The sequence below is a fragment of the Ciconia boyciana genome, chromosome 11 (genome assembly GCF_034638445.1).
Source record: "Ciconia boyciana chromosome 11, ASM3463844v1, whole genome shotgun sequence".
NCBI classification, from domain to species: Eukaryota; Metazoa; Chordata; class Aves; order Ciconiiformes; family Ciconiidae; genus Ciconia; species Ciconia boyciana.
The window spans coordinates 13,803,001-13,817,849 of record NC_132944.1 but is presented as its reverse complement, the minus strand read 5'-3'; the positions used below and the strand labels follow the sequence as shown (position 1 = coordinate 13,817,849).

The following is a 14,849-nucleotide window of genomic DNA, read 5'->3' as shown; positions in this document are numbered from 1 at the left end:
AATGTAGCCTGCTGCCAGAACTACAAATCATGGATTTTTATCTAAATCTTAAAACAAGATCTCACACAGTACATAATCATTTTAATGTTTTATTTTAGTTCCATTGTTTCACAATCTAAACCCCACACATCTCTTATTTCCACGCTATCATTATGCATGGCTTCTAATCAGTCTTCTTGGGTATTTCATTGAAGGCATCAGGCTTAAAATAAAAGGCAGGACTTTCCTAGGGATGTACTAGGGAGAAATGCAATCTCTCTCTTCAGCATTTGGGCCTTTTTCTTCCCCCTCTGTTCATCCATTTTAAAAGCAAAGCCCAGAGTAGGTTAACGCTGGAATAATCTAATTAATCACACTGCATGAAATACTGCAAGCATTCAGCCCAGCAGAAGTGGCACCACTCTTTTTTGTCTCCTAGGACAGAAGGCATCAGCGTTACCTGCATGAAGCCCAGCCCCGGACAAATGGCAGCTTGCCACAGCAGGCTGTAAAACACAACTGCCTCTAGGATTGTGTATCAAACCCAGCCCCAACTCAAGTGTTTTCGATACACAACCCTATTTATATAACTAGCATCCACATTCCTCCCCGACCCTTTCTTTTTGCCCTACAACGTCCTTTGAAAGATGATGCTCTGTCTCAATAGGTCACTCCTGCTGGAGTATTTTAAACAAACAATCCAATCTCTTAACTACAACATCAGAAAAGACGACTGAGAAAAGGGCTCTTTGACTACTTCCACGTTTCCTTCCCTTAGGCGGTTTTGTGAATAATATTGGTGAAATCCTGACCCCATTGAAGTCGGTAGCAAAATTCCTACTGAATTTAACAGGGCCAGAATTTTACAACTTTTGTTCGTGATTAAAATTCCTTTTTGCTGGACATTAAACCTTTTCATATGAAGGCAAGGCGCACTACTCAGCTATGGCCCCAAACATTTCATGTTTATCCATAAGGCACTGTATTAATTTTCCTCGTATGAAAGTATCCAGATAAGAAAACCCCTATTAGCATCCCTCATATGACTTAATAGCCACAAATAATGTTTCTTTATAAAAATAATAGGACTTATCCAAAACAAAGGTAGTAGAATATAAAGGGCTCTAATATTACAGAAAGGATACCAACACAAAAAGCCCATTGCCCACAGAAAGGGTGCAGCTGAGGGACAGATAAGTTGTCATTGATTTTCCCTCCTGACAGTGAGACAGAGCAAGCTGAGGGAAGCCCCAGCCACAAAAACCCAGCGCAGCCCAGCGCTGTACGGCCGCAGTGGTGCACCGGCAGCTCAAACACTGCTCCAAGGAAAGGAGGTGGTGAGCAAACACCCATCTTTCTGTGCAGGTGCTCACAAACGATGCTTTGCCTTCCAGTGGGAAACATTTAACACCTTGTGGCGAAGCTGGACAGTGCGAACCCAGCAAGGGATTGCGAAAGGTGGTGAAGCATGGGTATTGACTTCCCAGAGACTCCCACACCGGCGTAAACTGCTAAATACAACCTGGAGGTGAGCACACCTGTTCAAACCCTCATGGTGGTGGGCACTGCCACCGACAAGAGCCCGGTCCGCTTGTTGACTGGCATGATTTAAGGGCGCTGATTAGGGACACGTATATAGTAATGTCTCCCTGTTATCCATCTATCCATCTATTACATACGATAAAAGGACCAGTGACAATAATAATAGTACAACTGACAGGTCTCACCATGAAATTAAATCTACTGTATTTTATCTCAGTTTCTAAATGGACATTTTAACAGTCCAATAACTGCAAGCAAATCTGCATCAATTTTCAGTGCCCGTCTCTAGCGCAGGCTCGGCAGCCGGGCCCTCCTGTTGGAAAGATCACTGCTCGTGCTTCATCATTACAGCTCCAACTACTCCATTTCAAAAGAGTCCCCTTCCTTTTTTAGTGTGTAAAAACTTAACATTTAATCTGTTTCTACTAGGAAACTGCAAGAAAGGATCCACAAAGGTCAGTGTTCCCTGCTTAAAGAATTTGAATCGAGTTAAATTTCTTTAGGCTTTTCAGGGTAGGTAGCAACTAGGAATAAACACAGAAGACGACGAGCAAAGGGGGGGGCTTTAACAGGCTTGACAAATGACACTGTGATTCACACCCACTGCTGGGCTGCCACTAATAAGCTACAGAGGAAGCAGCCAATCTCAGCTAATTACCAGATAAAATTGTATTGTAAGGACTCTAATTAGGAGATGCTTATGGAGGTGATCTAATGATTAAACGCTGCATCCGAGTGACCCCACCATCAATGTGCAGTGGTGCAAGATGTCACCGGAATATTTTGTAGAAACAGTAATTTTATTTCAAGGAGGGGAGGCAGTAATATTTGTAATAATGGCTATGAGGTAAACTAATTAAAAGACAGTTCCTAAAGGAAGACTGTGGCTTTGAGCAGCTGTGGCCGTTCCAAAACAAAGTGCCAAATCTCAACAGAGGAGCTGCAGTCAAGTGGAAAATTTCTGCCTGACCTCTGCTCTCACTATTAATTTGCAGGAAAACTAATGACACATATACATATTCCCACAAAATTGTTCTAATTGCTAATTTACCAAAGGAGCCCAGTTTCCAAATTAAACATGACTGCAGTCTGTGAGGAAAGAGAGAACAAAAAGCTGGAACGCAGCGAGTCTGCTGCGTTTCACCTCCGACGACCATTTGTGAGCCTGAACCAACAAGTTAATGAAACACGACCTTGCCGATCGCTAGCGAAGTTTTTCCTTTTTCCGTGTTTTATTTGATGACACTCTCTCTTCTTCCAGCCAGGGTCCGATCCCTGCTGATGCTGTTACCAAAACACAAGCTAGGGTAAGGGAGGAAAGGGCTGCGCTCCCTCCGCAGACCTTCGCTGCGGCTTTCTTTGTTGCATCTATAGTGCAAAGGCTGAAAAATCAGTTGTGAATTAGAGCAGAATAACAAATTATGAATGGTGTTGGTTTTGTTGCCATCTTGAAATATTAATCTGAATGGTAAACTATTAAATCTTAATACTGGCGGTCAATTAGAAACGTGGAAGCGCCCATGGATGATTGTGCAGGGCAAAGATCAGGGAGGGACCAGGCTGGGAGGGTTTCTTTTCCTGATGGAAAATCCACACGGTTTCTCCCTGTTTGCACTTTCTATTTAAAAACAAGTTACTATGATTAGAAAAGTTGTTCGTGTTGGTATTTTGCAAACAGCCTGTTTCCCACATACCATAATTTTTGGATGAGGTATCATTGCTGTCAGAGGGGAGGGAGCCTAAGTCACAGCGTTAGCACTGTAATAAGCAAGAACTCCTGCACTGAAATAAGGCACAACGTGGGGCACTCTCCAAGTACGCTGGAGAGTGCAGTCCTTGCACCAAAGAGTTAAACGTTTTTGTAATGTTTGTACTGGGGATGGGGGGAGGGAAGATTTCCTCCAGTCTTTAAAAAACAAACACAAAACCCCCCAAAAACAAGAAAGGAAAAAAAAAAACCACAAAAAAACCACCAAAACCCACAAGTTTTAAGTCCTAAAATTCTGCAAATTCAATTACTGAACCTTGGTGGGTGCCTTGTTCAGTTTTGGGTTTTGAGAACATTTCCTCATACTGTTTTAACTTAATCATAAATGCCATAATTGTTTCAGTGTTCAATATCCTGCTTAGGATTTTATTATTAACCTTCCCTTTCAAGAAATAGTCATGTCTTCCTATTAAAGGTGAAGACTGAGTAATTTTCTTTTTTTTTTCTTTAGATATAAACAAGGCAGAGAGGTAACCCTCCTTCATCCTGTAAAATAGACTTCCAGTAAGTGGCTCTCCCAGCAGGGCTACGTCTGATTTCTTTTTGTGTAAACATTTTACATGATAATAATGGCTGCACATAAAAAAGCCCCTGAAACTCCTTTAAAAGAAAAAAAAGAAAAAAAAGAAAAAAAGATATATATATATTTCTAAGTGTCACAGTGGGGCCATCCCCACTGCTGCAAGGCAGTGACTTGTCTGCGATGGATGCTGCCACTCCGGTCCCAACTAGGGCTGAGGATTTATCTGCACCGAGTTCCTGGGACCGAAACACTCTGGAGCAGAGACTCCTTTTCTTGACACCGAGGGTGGGAGAGAAAGCTAATGCTGGGCCTAAAACTTTGTTAAATGCTTTATCTTCCTCTCCTGTTTCAGCCTGGACACATTAGTGTATTAGATGCAGAGCCTGGCAGGCAGCAATCACTTAGCAGGTGTTGTTATTGGCAGGAATAAGAAGGAAACCAAAGCTGAGGAGTAAGACTTAATGAAAACCAGTATATAAAAACAGCTTTTGTTGTGCTTGAGAATCTCTCTTTATTGCTGCGTATCGTTATTTTTTCAAACTATAAAGTACAGCTACAGCAGCTAAAGTGCTCAGTCATTACCTCAACAGTTAAAAGACTTTTTTTTTTTTTTAATGCTTTGTTATTACAGTTGCTAAAAACAGTATTTCAAAACAATCGTAACTGCTATGGTTAGGGTAAAAAAATACATTAAAGAAGGGATATCTAACAGTGCATTTTATTTAAAGTGCCAAAAGTTTCCTTAAAAGATTTCTGTCTATTTTTAAAAGATGGCTATAGCACCTAGCATGCAGAATTACTTGTTGGTTGATGCTTTTTCCTTTTTCTTCCCTTCCTATGAACTTTGACATAAGTTAATTCCCCAAAAGAAAGCGCATTTCCATTTCAACCTATTATGTTGATCACTAACACCAATGAAAATACCATGTAGGGGAAGGTATCTTAATAGCAAATCCAGAATGAAAATTCTTGAGAAACTGTTGTTCTGGCTTTTGTGTTGTGTGGTTTGTTTTTTTGGGGTGGGGTTTTTTTTTTTTTTTGTTTGGGTTCTTTAACCTTGAAAAAAATTCACCTTACAAAAATATATCACAGAGTATTCCTTCACAGACAGCTTTGTGCTCACTTTATTCAGGCCTTTAGTCTCACGAAAACAAGACATGCAGCCGTAATAGGAACAACTTTGTGTGCTCCAAGTGTTAAGTTGTGAGATACTTCCTTTTTCTTTCAAAGCACTGCACCATTGGGCATTTTAATTATAAAGTTGGACATTTCTAAAGAAGGCACTTAGCACTGCCCCAACTCGTGATGTGGTCTCCTTCCCCAGCCCCTGCCTGTCTGCCTAGCAGCTCCTCAGGAGCAGGGGAAGAGCTGCCCTTCGCAGTACACCAGACATCAACAGCGACCTCCCCACATACGTACCTATCTGCCAACGATTTAGGCCATCCACAGCTACGCTACGTAATAACATGTTTCAATGTCATCAGCTTTAATAGGACTAAAGAGCTTTATTGAACAGATATCTTGGTGGACTGGTGTAGTGAAATGCACAGGTCACTCCACCGCCCTTCCCAAGGTCAAAATTACTGGAAGGAGCTAAAGCCACCCGACGGTGGGGATGTGATGGATGTACATGGCTAGACTGGACAAGCAATCCTTCCCTGAAGCTGAGCAAGTTTTGAATCGATTCACAACCACCAAGAACCTGGCTGTGGTCCAACCAGTCCAAAACCACCCGCTCAAGATGCTGCCTGAAGCCCAAAAGGGAAAGACGGTACCAACGGTCAGTGTGGATTACAAATGGCATGTGGTTTACAGAGATGCTCAGTCACCAATTTTACCTGCCAGTAACAAAATAGTTTAAAAACAAGCATTAAGATCCTTTAAGCAGAATAAAAACATTCCTCAGTCATGAAAAGGCTGTAATTTTAAATCCCGATTCACTGCTATGTTTGGATTCGCAGCCGCTCTTTCCTTTAAAATCACCAATGTACCGTAATATATTAATTCTAACATACACCTTGCATTAGTTATGTTGGCAAAAAAAAAATTAATTACTGGATGTAAAGAATACTTTGCACTGCAATAATGGTCATCAGATCTTTTTACCAAAGTCCTATCCCACTGAGTTGAAAGGACTAGGGTCTAGCACAGTCTATGCAGTGCCCGTGTGTTTTTTTCACTAGGAAAGCACAATTTATGCAAAACACTATACTTCTACATTTTATAATTAATTTTCAAATGCTTCACCTATACATATTTTAATAATTTCTGATTTATCAGATGGTATCTATAATAAATTTTTCTATATTTCAATAAATGAAAAGAAGGCAGTTTCAATCCAACAACAGAGTGCCACACAATATAGGCCTGTCAGGCACCAATTTTTACTTCTAACATGTAAGTTAAAGGATAAGGAATTTATAATGCTGCCTGTGAACGAAACCACTTTTCATACACAAATGTGATCTTTTTTTTTCCAAAGGGTAATACAACAGTACATTTACATAAACTAATCCAAACAATCTATGTATTTGACAATGGCAAACCTCACACAGACTGCCTATTGTTGGTTTACATCTTGGAGTTCTTTATGTTGGCTTGTAACACTGCTCTAGCTGTCAAAGGTTTGACTTGGACTCTAAATAAATGGTTATAGAAGTGCTGTGCAGCGATATTGGACTTCTTTGCAAAAGAAAACCTGCTGTGTATGAATTCAAAAGCTATTAATTTTTCAGTCAAAAATATTCATGCCTATTTCTTTTAATAAAGAAACACTGTGCTGAGCAACTGAGAGATAATGTTGACTAGTGGTACAGAATTTTCAATAGAGCAGTTAAAAATAAATTTAGTAGGAGGTCCCCAACAAAGCTATAATTTTCCAGAATGTAAAACATTTTTAATACTAATCAAGACAGCCCTTTTCCCCCTGCGTTCACTTTTTTCCCTTTTTTTTCTTTTTTCCCCCCACTGCTTTTCCCTGTTTATTAGCTGTTAACACTAATCTTCCTGGCGACACCGCCTGGTATCTCCGTAGCCTACAACACCCGCGAAAGCTTCCTGCCCTCCGCGGCTGAGCATCGATCACGAGCTGCCTTGCCAAATGCTGCTTGCCTTCTTACGATTTCCTCCCTTTAGTTTTTAATCCTTCCTCCTGAGGGGCACCGCTGTTATGAAAGGCCTCAAGGCAGAGTGCTTTGAGACTCCCAGATTATTCCGCTGTTTTAATTTTTAATCCAGTAAGAGCTATAGAAACCAAACCTCCTCCCCATTCTGTTGGGTCTACATACTTTGCCAACAATGCGCTGAAGCATTTGCATTCAGGCTGAGATGGATGCGAGGAACTAGAAGAATGCTATTTTTATAGACACTGTAAGTAGGTTCTACTCTAGAGGGCTGGTATCCACCAGATCAAGCAATTTTTGGCATCTCAACAGCTTAAATGGAAGGGTTTATACCTACCACTCAACTCACTCCAAGAAGGCACCGAAATTTCCTGTTGACTTTGACATCTGCTCCAGTGTTGCTGAATAGCCTGCAATTTTCTGTCTAGTAGCCTTCCTATGCACTTCTGCAGCCATTTATTTTCAACTACATGGAAACTGAGAAATCCTTTTCTAGTAAAAATGGGTGCACGAAGTGTTTAATGATTTTATGTTCTCTATCTGTAATGTGTTCAGTTTCAGACATTAATTTTGTCTACCAACTGCATCTTGGCAGGCTACCATATTTGCTGGGTTAATAGTCTGACTCCTTTTTATTTCTATCACCGTAAATCACACATATATGGGTGTATGTTTGCTTTATTTATAGAAAAAAAATCAGTCAAAACAGATAAACCAATACTTTGTCATTATGCTGCATCATTGCATATTGATTAAAATTGCTAGTACTAACTATAGATTGTCAACGCTCAATTAATTTTCACACAATGACTCAAAGCAAAATCAAATAAAGCCAGTGTACCTTTAAATCTTACAAATCTTAAAATCAAGAAGCAAAGCACTCTCTCCATTTTGAACAATCACTGGAAGCTCTGAGGAACATTTTCAGCATTAAGAGGTTGGGAGAAAACAACAGCTGAAGAAAAGTCATTTTGGTCAGGGAACGAGATGGTGGATTTGCCTGGCTTTGAGAGTACACAGGAGTTGCCTTGGGCTGCAAAGCCACTTGCTTCCCCCGCATCCCCTTTCTAAAAGGGCAATCTGGGGCAGAGAAGGTTTCCCTTCTCAGTTTCAACAGTGTAAAACCTGATACTGGGTAACTGCGATTATCATCAAAACGTGCAGCTAGAATCTCTTCTACTGTAAATGTCTGTCAGACAGGGAGAAAGCAAAATAAATACACTAAATATAATTTAATTACATCTCCTTCCTAACACTTTCTAAGATTTCATGCAAGTCGGACTGATGCAAAGTGACTTACAGGCTAGTACGTGAGGCCAGAGAAAGGCCCAATGCATCACCTTTCGAGCAAAACTTCTTTCAAACTCCCTGACCAGAGCGGGGGGGACAACACCCGGGTGCCTGTGGCAGTGCCTCCTGCAAAGCGGTGCTTTGCATCTCCTCACTGCGACCGGCTCCAAAGCAGGCCACACTTCGCATCACGCGCTCCGGTGGAGAACAGGAAAGAGAGGTTTCTTGTGAGGTTTTTTTTGCTTTCGGCACAGTTCAGTACTTACGGGCTGAGGGGTGGCTTTTGGTTCAGTTGACTTCACATGCAGGTGTGTCATCATGGCTTGCAGGCGCTCTTTATCTTTTGCAAGCTGAAAGGGGGGAAAAAATATCCTCTGTTACTCATACGAATAAAACCCAGCCTCTGTTTATTCCTAATTAAACAGCTGGCACCGAGGCATGAGACAGAAGAGTTTTATTGCTGAGTAGTTTGGAAATTGTATACGGTCTATTCGTGAGGTAAAGCTAACGCGTGGTGCTGGGTGTCACTATTTCCCAAAGCAAAATGCATTAGCCCTTGAGTGAGAAGAGCTAGACCTGCCGGCACCAAGAGCTTCACTCTAGCCCTGACAGCTAAAAGACAACAGTGAATCATGTTTATTAACCAGCCCCACTCCAGCTCAGGAGGCGCAGCAGAAAGCAAGCGAGGCAGCGGCCCTGAGATGCACTTGTCTCCTTTTAGACCAGAAAACAAGCGGCACAAATGGACCGTGGCTTTTACGTCACGTACAGGCTTTGCAACATGTGCAGCGAGTGCAGAGACAGCGGTGGTTAAACCAAACGAGGCACCTCCGCAGGGCATGGCGGGTGGCCTCGTCTCTAGAAAACACCCTGCTTTTCCTTGAGAAGGTGGCACCCCTCGGTGGGTCACCCTGGGCAGCCAGGCTGGGAACCCGAGCAAGGGCACCCTGAGCGTGGGGCAGGAGCAGCAGTGTGAGTTGCCAGCATCCCTTTGGCATACGCCTGAGGGCAGCAGGGTGGGAAAGGCTAACACACCCCAGAGCCCTCATCTCGGGGCACACAACACCACAGGACTGATGCTTTCACCCTTTCTCATCAGTCCCATCATGCCCACAAGTTGGGGCAAAGCTCCTGCTCTGCATGTTTCTTGCATTTTTCGGTTGAGATCTGCACCAGGCCACAGCTGGTGTCTCCGGATCACACCGTATGCATCCTTGGCCAGGATGGCTTCCCAATGCACTTCAATGCACTGGACAGACACTAAATCTCATTATTTTTGGAAATGAAATTTTTTGTACGTGCGAATAGGACTTTTTCCAGCTGCTCTTCAAAAAAAAAATACAGTGGAAAGATATTAAGAAATAATACTAATGAAAAAGGGGTGTTATTAACCTACATGCCCAACATACAGGCTCCTGTTTCCAGCAGGACTTGGATCAGGTTCTTACAAATGACAATTTTTGCAGAGCTGAGTTTTTGCTTTAGACAAGTCAGATTCCTGGTGCCAAGAGGAGAACTGTGCTCACATTCCAGCAAAACTTTAAACAACCTGCCCACCTTATCACCATCATCTGTTTGTAGCAGTAAAGTTGGGCTAAGTGTATATAAAAGGAGACTTGGTCATAAATCCCCATTCATAACCTTACAGTCAAGGTTGTCTTGCTCTTCGCAAGGCAAAGGGTTTCTGACCATGCCAGAAAGGCGTCATGATGGGATAAAACTTGGCACACAGGTTTCCAAGACAGGAATTAAATAAAGGAAAAAATGGTGTCACCACTGTGTGCTCTGGAAGTGCAAAAGCAAAAATCACTGGGCTTTTCAAACAGCTGCTCTTTTCTTGGTCAAAAATCGCCATGGCAAGAGAGAAAACCTGACACCTACAGCAGATCTCCTGCAATCTCCTCACCAGATCTGTGCTGGACTTCACAGAAGAGCCGAAGGGCAGCGACAGGCTCTTATCGTAGCACTGCAGTAGAAACGTCTCCCTCTGAGGGTCCTCTGAGGACCTCTTCAGAGAAAGGAGAGGTGTCACCCCACAGCTGCCGTGCTTCACACAAATTAAAACCGAGAAATAGTTGTACTCTCAGTGCAGCTCTGTTGTGCAATCTCTCATTCATAGCAGTCGCTGGGCACACAGGCTGCTTGGTGGGGTCATCTGTGCGTTACATTTTGGTCTGCAGGCTACTGCAGAAGAACAACATCTTCTAGCCAAAATAAATAAAAGGCAGGCACCTGAAAGTTTCCTGCCTGCACCAGCGTGGCGGCAGGAGGCAAAGGCACCTGGGCAGCATGGGGCACACCCTGCAGCGCTTCCTCCGGGCCCCCTCGGCGAAACAGAGCGGTGCACCTCCCTCCGAACAGCCGGGGTCCTTGTTTGTAGTGTTTTCACTCATCATCTTAGCAATGCTTTTAACGCCGTTTCTGGTGGATGGAGGTTATTAAAGATCCTCTCGACATTTCAGGCAGACACACGCTAGCATTTTGTCATAGTCTAGGAATTCAAACACTCACCCAGTTAGGCAGGAGTTTAAATTATGAAAAATAGAGGTCTCTCAGTTTCAAAGCACTGAAGAGAAGTAAAAAAATCTGAAGAATTTCTTTAAACTGTTTTTTCCCTAGGTCAGGAAGCAGTAGTGATATAAAACTAGAATGTCACTAGTAGCCCCTCTGGTCATTGGGGTCATACAAAAGAAGCCATGAGGGCTTGCTCAGCCACCAATGGGAGCAAATTCTCACTGGTGGCACTCACTGGAGTGCAGATGGTCCAGAAATGGGGATTATTAATAGACATGCAGGAAAATGCTCTTGATCTACTGATAGTGTTCTTGGACAAGGACTGTTCTGCCACGTACGAAAGGATCTGCTCTGTAGAGAGGGTCTGAGGACTATAATACAGTCCCATCTGAAGTCTAATTCTTTTTTCCTATATCCATTTGGAAAGCTCTGCATGGTGGGAGTCTTCAGATGGCCACCCAGTTCTTCATGATAAACCTGATTTTGTGAAGTTTCCCTCACCTCTGTGGGATACAACCATGATGTAGGTGCCTAACTGTGGTTCAACAGAAAACACATTCAGAACAAGGTACGTGCTTTGCAAACTTGGACACCAAGACACATGCCTCGCCCCAGAGAGGTTAAATCCTAAAACTACACAGATAGGAAAGGCAGGAGAGGGAAGGCACAGAAAGCACAGGCCAGAAGGGGCTTAAGGCGAGGGGGCAGCACGGGAGTCTGGCGACCAAGGAGCAGGAGAGAAGGCATTAGGCACAGATGATGGAGAAATTGCACAGGAGGAAAAACAGACAGAAAATAAGGGCAAGGAGCAGTAATGTGAAAATGGAAACCCAGCGAGGGCATTCAACAGGAGTAATGTGGCCACATCAACAGGAAGGGGAGATCACTTCGGCAGCAGGATTTTGGACAGACCAAGGACAAAGGAGAAGGAAGCCAGTCATGGGCAATGCAAGAGACAACCAAGATGTAGCCTCTTCCCTCCCATTACGTGCCTAGTTAGGCTGCACACTAGAAAGGTTTAGGATTCACTTTTCAAGAGTATCAATGGATGCTTTAGGAAAATAGGCGCAAGCAATGTTTTCACTACGCTGAAAATGGCCAGCTGTCTTAATTTCCTCCCATTAGGAGATACTTTTTTAAACTTATCGTAGCTTTGTTGCTGTCCTGAAATGTTTCTCCACTCAAAGGTGGTGCTGCAAAACGAATGTCCTATTCCAGCTAAGAACTAGCTAAGGATAGGGATATGTTCCTGTGTTTGCATTTTACCCAGCAGCCCAATTCTCACTATTTATAATGGCAACAAATGATCATGTCAAGATGGTTTAAACAAAGTGAAATACGAGAAGATCTCTACCTTGTCTGTGATATTTTAAGTATGTTTGTGATGGAAATGCTGAGACCAAAGCTTCGAGATACTTCTGTGCAAAGGGGCGTTTGCAATCAAACACAAAACAGATCTGACCTGTTTTTTTAAAAAAGTTCATTTAAAAATTACTTTCTTTAAAAGACATTACACTTAACTGTCTACGACACTGATAAAACTATCGTGCGTAAAATAAATAAGAGCATAAAAAAAGAAAGGCTTGCATTGGGATCCATTACACTCAAAACCTGAAGCGGATCCCTCAGGTGGAATGAATTTGTTAAATTCTACCCCTACCTCGATGGGGCTGTACATGCATGAAATGGTGCAGCATTTAGATCTTGCTAAGGTGTTGGACCCTGAACAGCATGTGATACTTCATAGCTCCACCGGAAGGCAAAACTTCTCCTCAGTGCTGAGCACCGCGGGTCAAGTGGGAAAGGCTATGGGTCCATCTTCTATCTAGCGCACAAAACTCAAAACAGTTGGCCACAGGTCTTGTCACCGCTCTGTCGGTAACTGCTCCACTGCAGGAGTATCAGGTCAATGGTCTTAGTCCCTGCTCCTGCTACAACACGTTGGGTGCTGCAGACCACACCACTGAAACCCTGCTATTGGGCCAGACTTTTGTTTTATTATGGTTCTGTGCAAAAACAGGTCACAGCCAAACAAACTAGGTACTCGAGGACAAATCCTCGTGCATATTTAGGCAGATTTTTTTTTAAAGTATTGGAGGACTGATACACAGGAGGAAAGGAGAGGGAGAAGAGGGGAGTTACAGGTACATTTCGGAAGCAGGGCCACCCTCCTCCTCCACCTATCCTTGCTGGCCAATGCATAGATGGTCTCACTGTTATCAACATCCCTGTCTAAATTAAGCCTCCACTCCATCCTATCTACTGTGCTAGTATGAGTGTTAAAAACAAATCTAGAACTTTCTGGCTCTCACACCACTTCGAAATTATGTTCTTGTCTTGGGAACCTTATACTGCCTTCCCATGCAATGACTCTAAGCTAAGAGGTATTCCCCAGCACTAAACGGGTGTGAAGCTGTAACTATTAGTCGCTTATAACAATTAGTACAATGCACCGCTGATAAATCTTTCAAAAATATTATCAAGGGCTTATGGAGAGATGGTAACCAAGTATCATCTCTGTCCTGTCCAACTGTTAACATAGGGCATCCTGTAGTTCCAGGCACAGCCATTCCCACCGACTGCAGGAGAGAAGGATTAATGCTTTTCAAGCTGACTGTAACTGAAGAATCTAGATTTACCTTCAGCCTGAATATTACTGCATCTTGGTAAAAGATTATCTCATATCTCAGTTTACCAGGAAGACTGCAGATTTTTTTTTTTTTTTTAATTCCCGAAAAACTTGTTAAAATAACAGACCGTTTCTCATAACATTTTCTGCAAGACTCTGATATTTTATGACTGGTAGTTTGATTTTTATAAAACTTGTATTAAAATAGTTTATATTGCTTCAGCTAATAGTGAAAGAGTGTCATGACCAGCGTGTTCCTGAAAGTAAAATTTAGGAAATATCTATGAAAGAAAAAGGGTAATTTGTAAGATAAGAAGATAAAAGGCATTTTTTTTAAATGCTTATCTTGAAAAGTAACAACAAGAAGTTTAAGTGTGTTTTTGCTGATTTTTCTCTCCAACTATTTGAAGCTATAAATGACTTAACTCAGTAAAATTCCAAATGTAATTATCTTCTGTACTTAGCCCAAGGCTTTCCATATATCTCTACACTGCTGTCTTGCATACAAAATAGGTTTTTCAATAGCTGGTAACTATATAATGTACAACATTGTTTTAATTTCCCCTTCTTTGCTAACCTCTTGCCTACACACAGACACACTGTCAAAGCCACCCAGCCAGAGCAGCAAGGTGCAGGGAGACAGAAGGGACTCAAAAGCATTTGGAAAGGCAGTTACACAAACAGGTCATACCTTTGCATCACATTCAGTATATTCCAATTTACCCCCTTTTGGCACTTTCAAAAAAATTATTTGCTACAAATGGCAAAAAATAGTAGTAGTAGTAGTAGTAATAATAATAATAATAATAATAATAATAATACATGGAGAGTATTAGTATATGAGAGACCACAAAACAAGCCAGGTCATGCAGCGTTTTGAAATAAACATCAACCATTTCCCCCGTGTACCAACAACTCTAAATGAAGGGTACCATATTCCACTCGCCCCCCTCCGCCCCCCGGGTGAGTATAAAAAGCATTAGATACATACTGATGGATTTCCAATCAGTCAGCCTGTTTAAGTTTCCTATTTCTTTTCAAGTTACGGTTTAGAAAAGAGGAAATGAAGCTGCAGTTTCTTTTGACGGTTTTTAAAACTACTACAAGAAGGTTTTGAAAGCTGGTTTTCAATCATAGGGGGAAAAGCAGAACTCATTTTTTATTGCTGTCGAGAATTGGATTTGATTAATACTGAGGTAATATTAAAATAAATTTTATTTTACCTGTAGCTCTAACTGCTGTACAACCTGCATTTGTACTCTACATTGGGCTGTACTTCTATCATCCAGCGCATGCTCACTGTTGAGATGTCTGTAACAATACACAGAAAATCATTAAGTGAAATGGATAAACAAAAAGGAAAAAGTAGTTACCAGGATGAATAAGCAATCTGAATGTTATCCAGCAGGTCTTCATCAGTATCTGAGATTTTTAAGATCATTTTAAATTTTTTTTTTTCCTCTGTCCTGCTTTGGCTTGTGT

The 14,849-nt window shown here is 42.0% G+C and overlaps 1 protein-coding gene across 15 annotated transcripts in view; it reads right to left on the bottom strand.

Annotated features, from left to right (window-relative positions):
• The window catches only part of FOXP1 (forkhead box P1), a 391,241-nt gene that overhangs the window by 22,836 nt on the left and 353,556 nt on the right, over positions 1-14,849 (bottom strand). For all 15 annotated transcript variants that reach the window (XM_072876061.1, XM_072876057.1, XM_072876058.1 and 12 more), the window contains 2 exons: positions 14,591-14,678; positions 8,491-8,574 (listed from right to left, as the gene is read on the bottom strand). In XM_072876061.1, the coding sequence (XP_072732162.1) occupies positions 8,491-8,574; positions 14,591-14,678 (172 nt within the window). The remainder of the gene's footprint in view (positions 1-8,490; positions 8,575-14,590; positions 14,679-14,849) is intronic.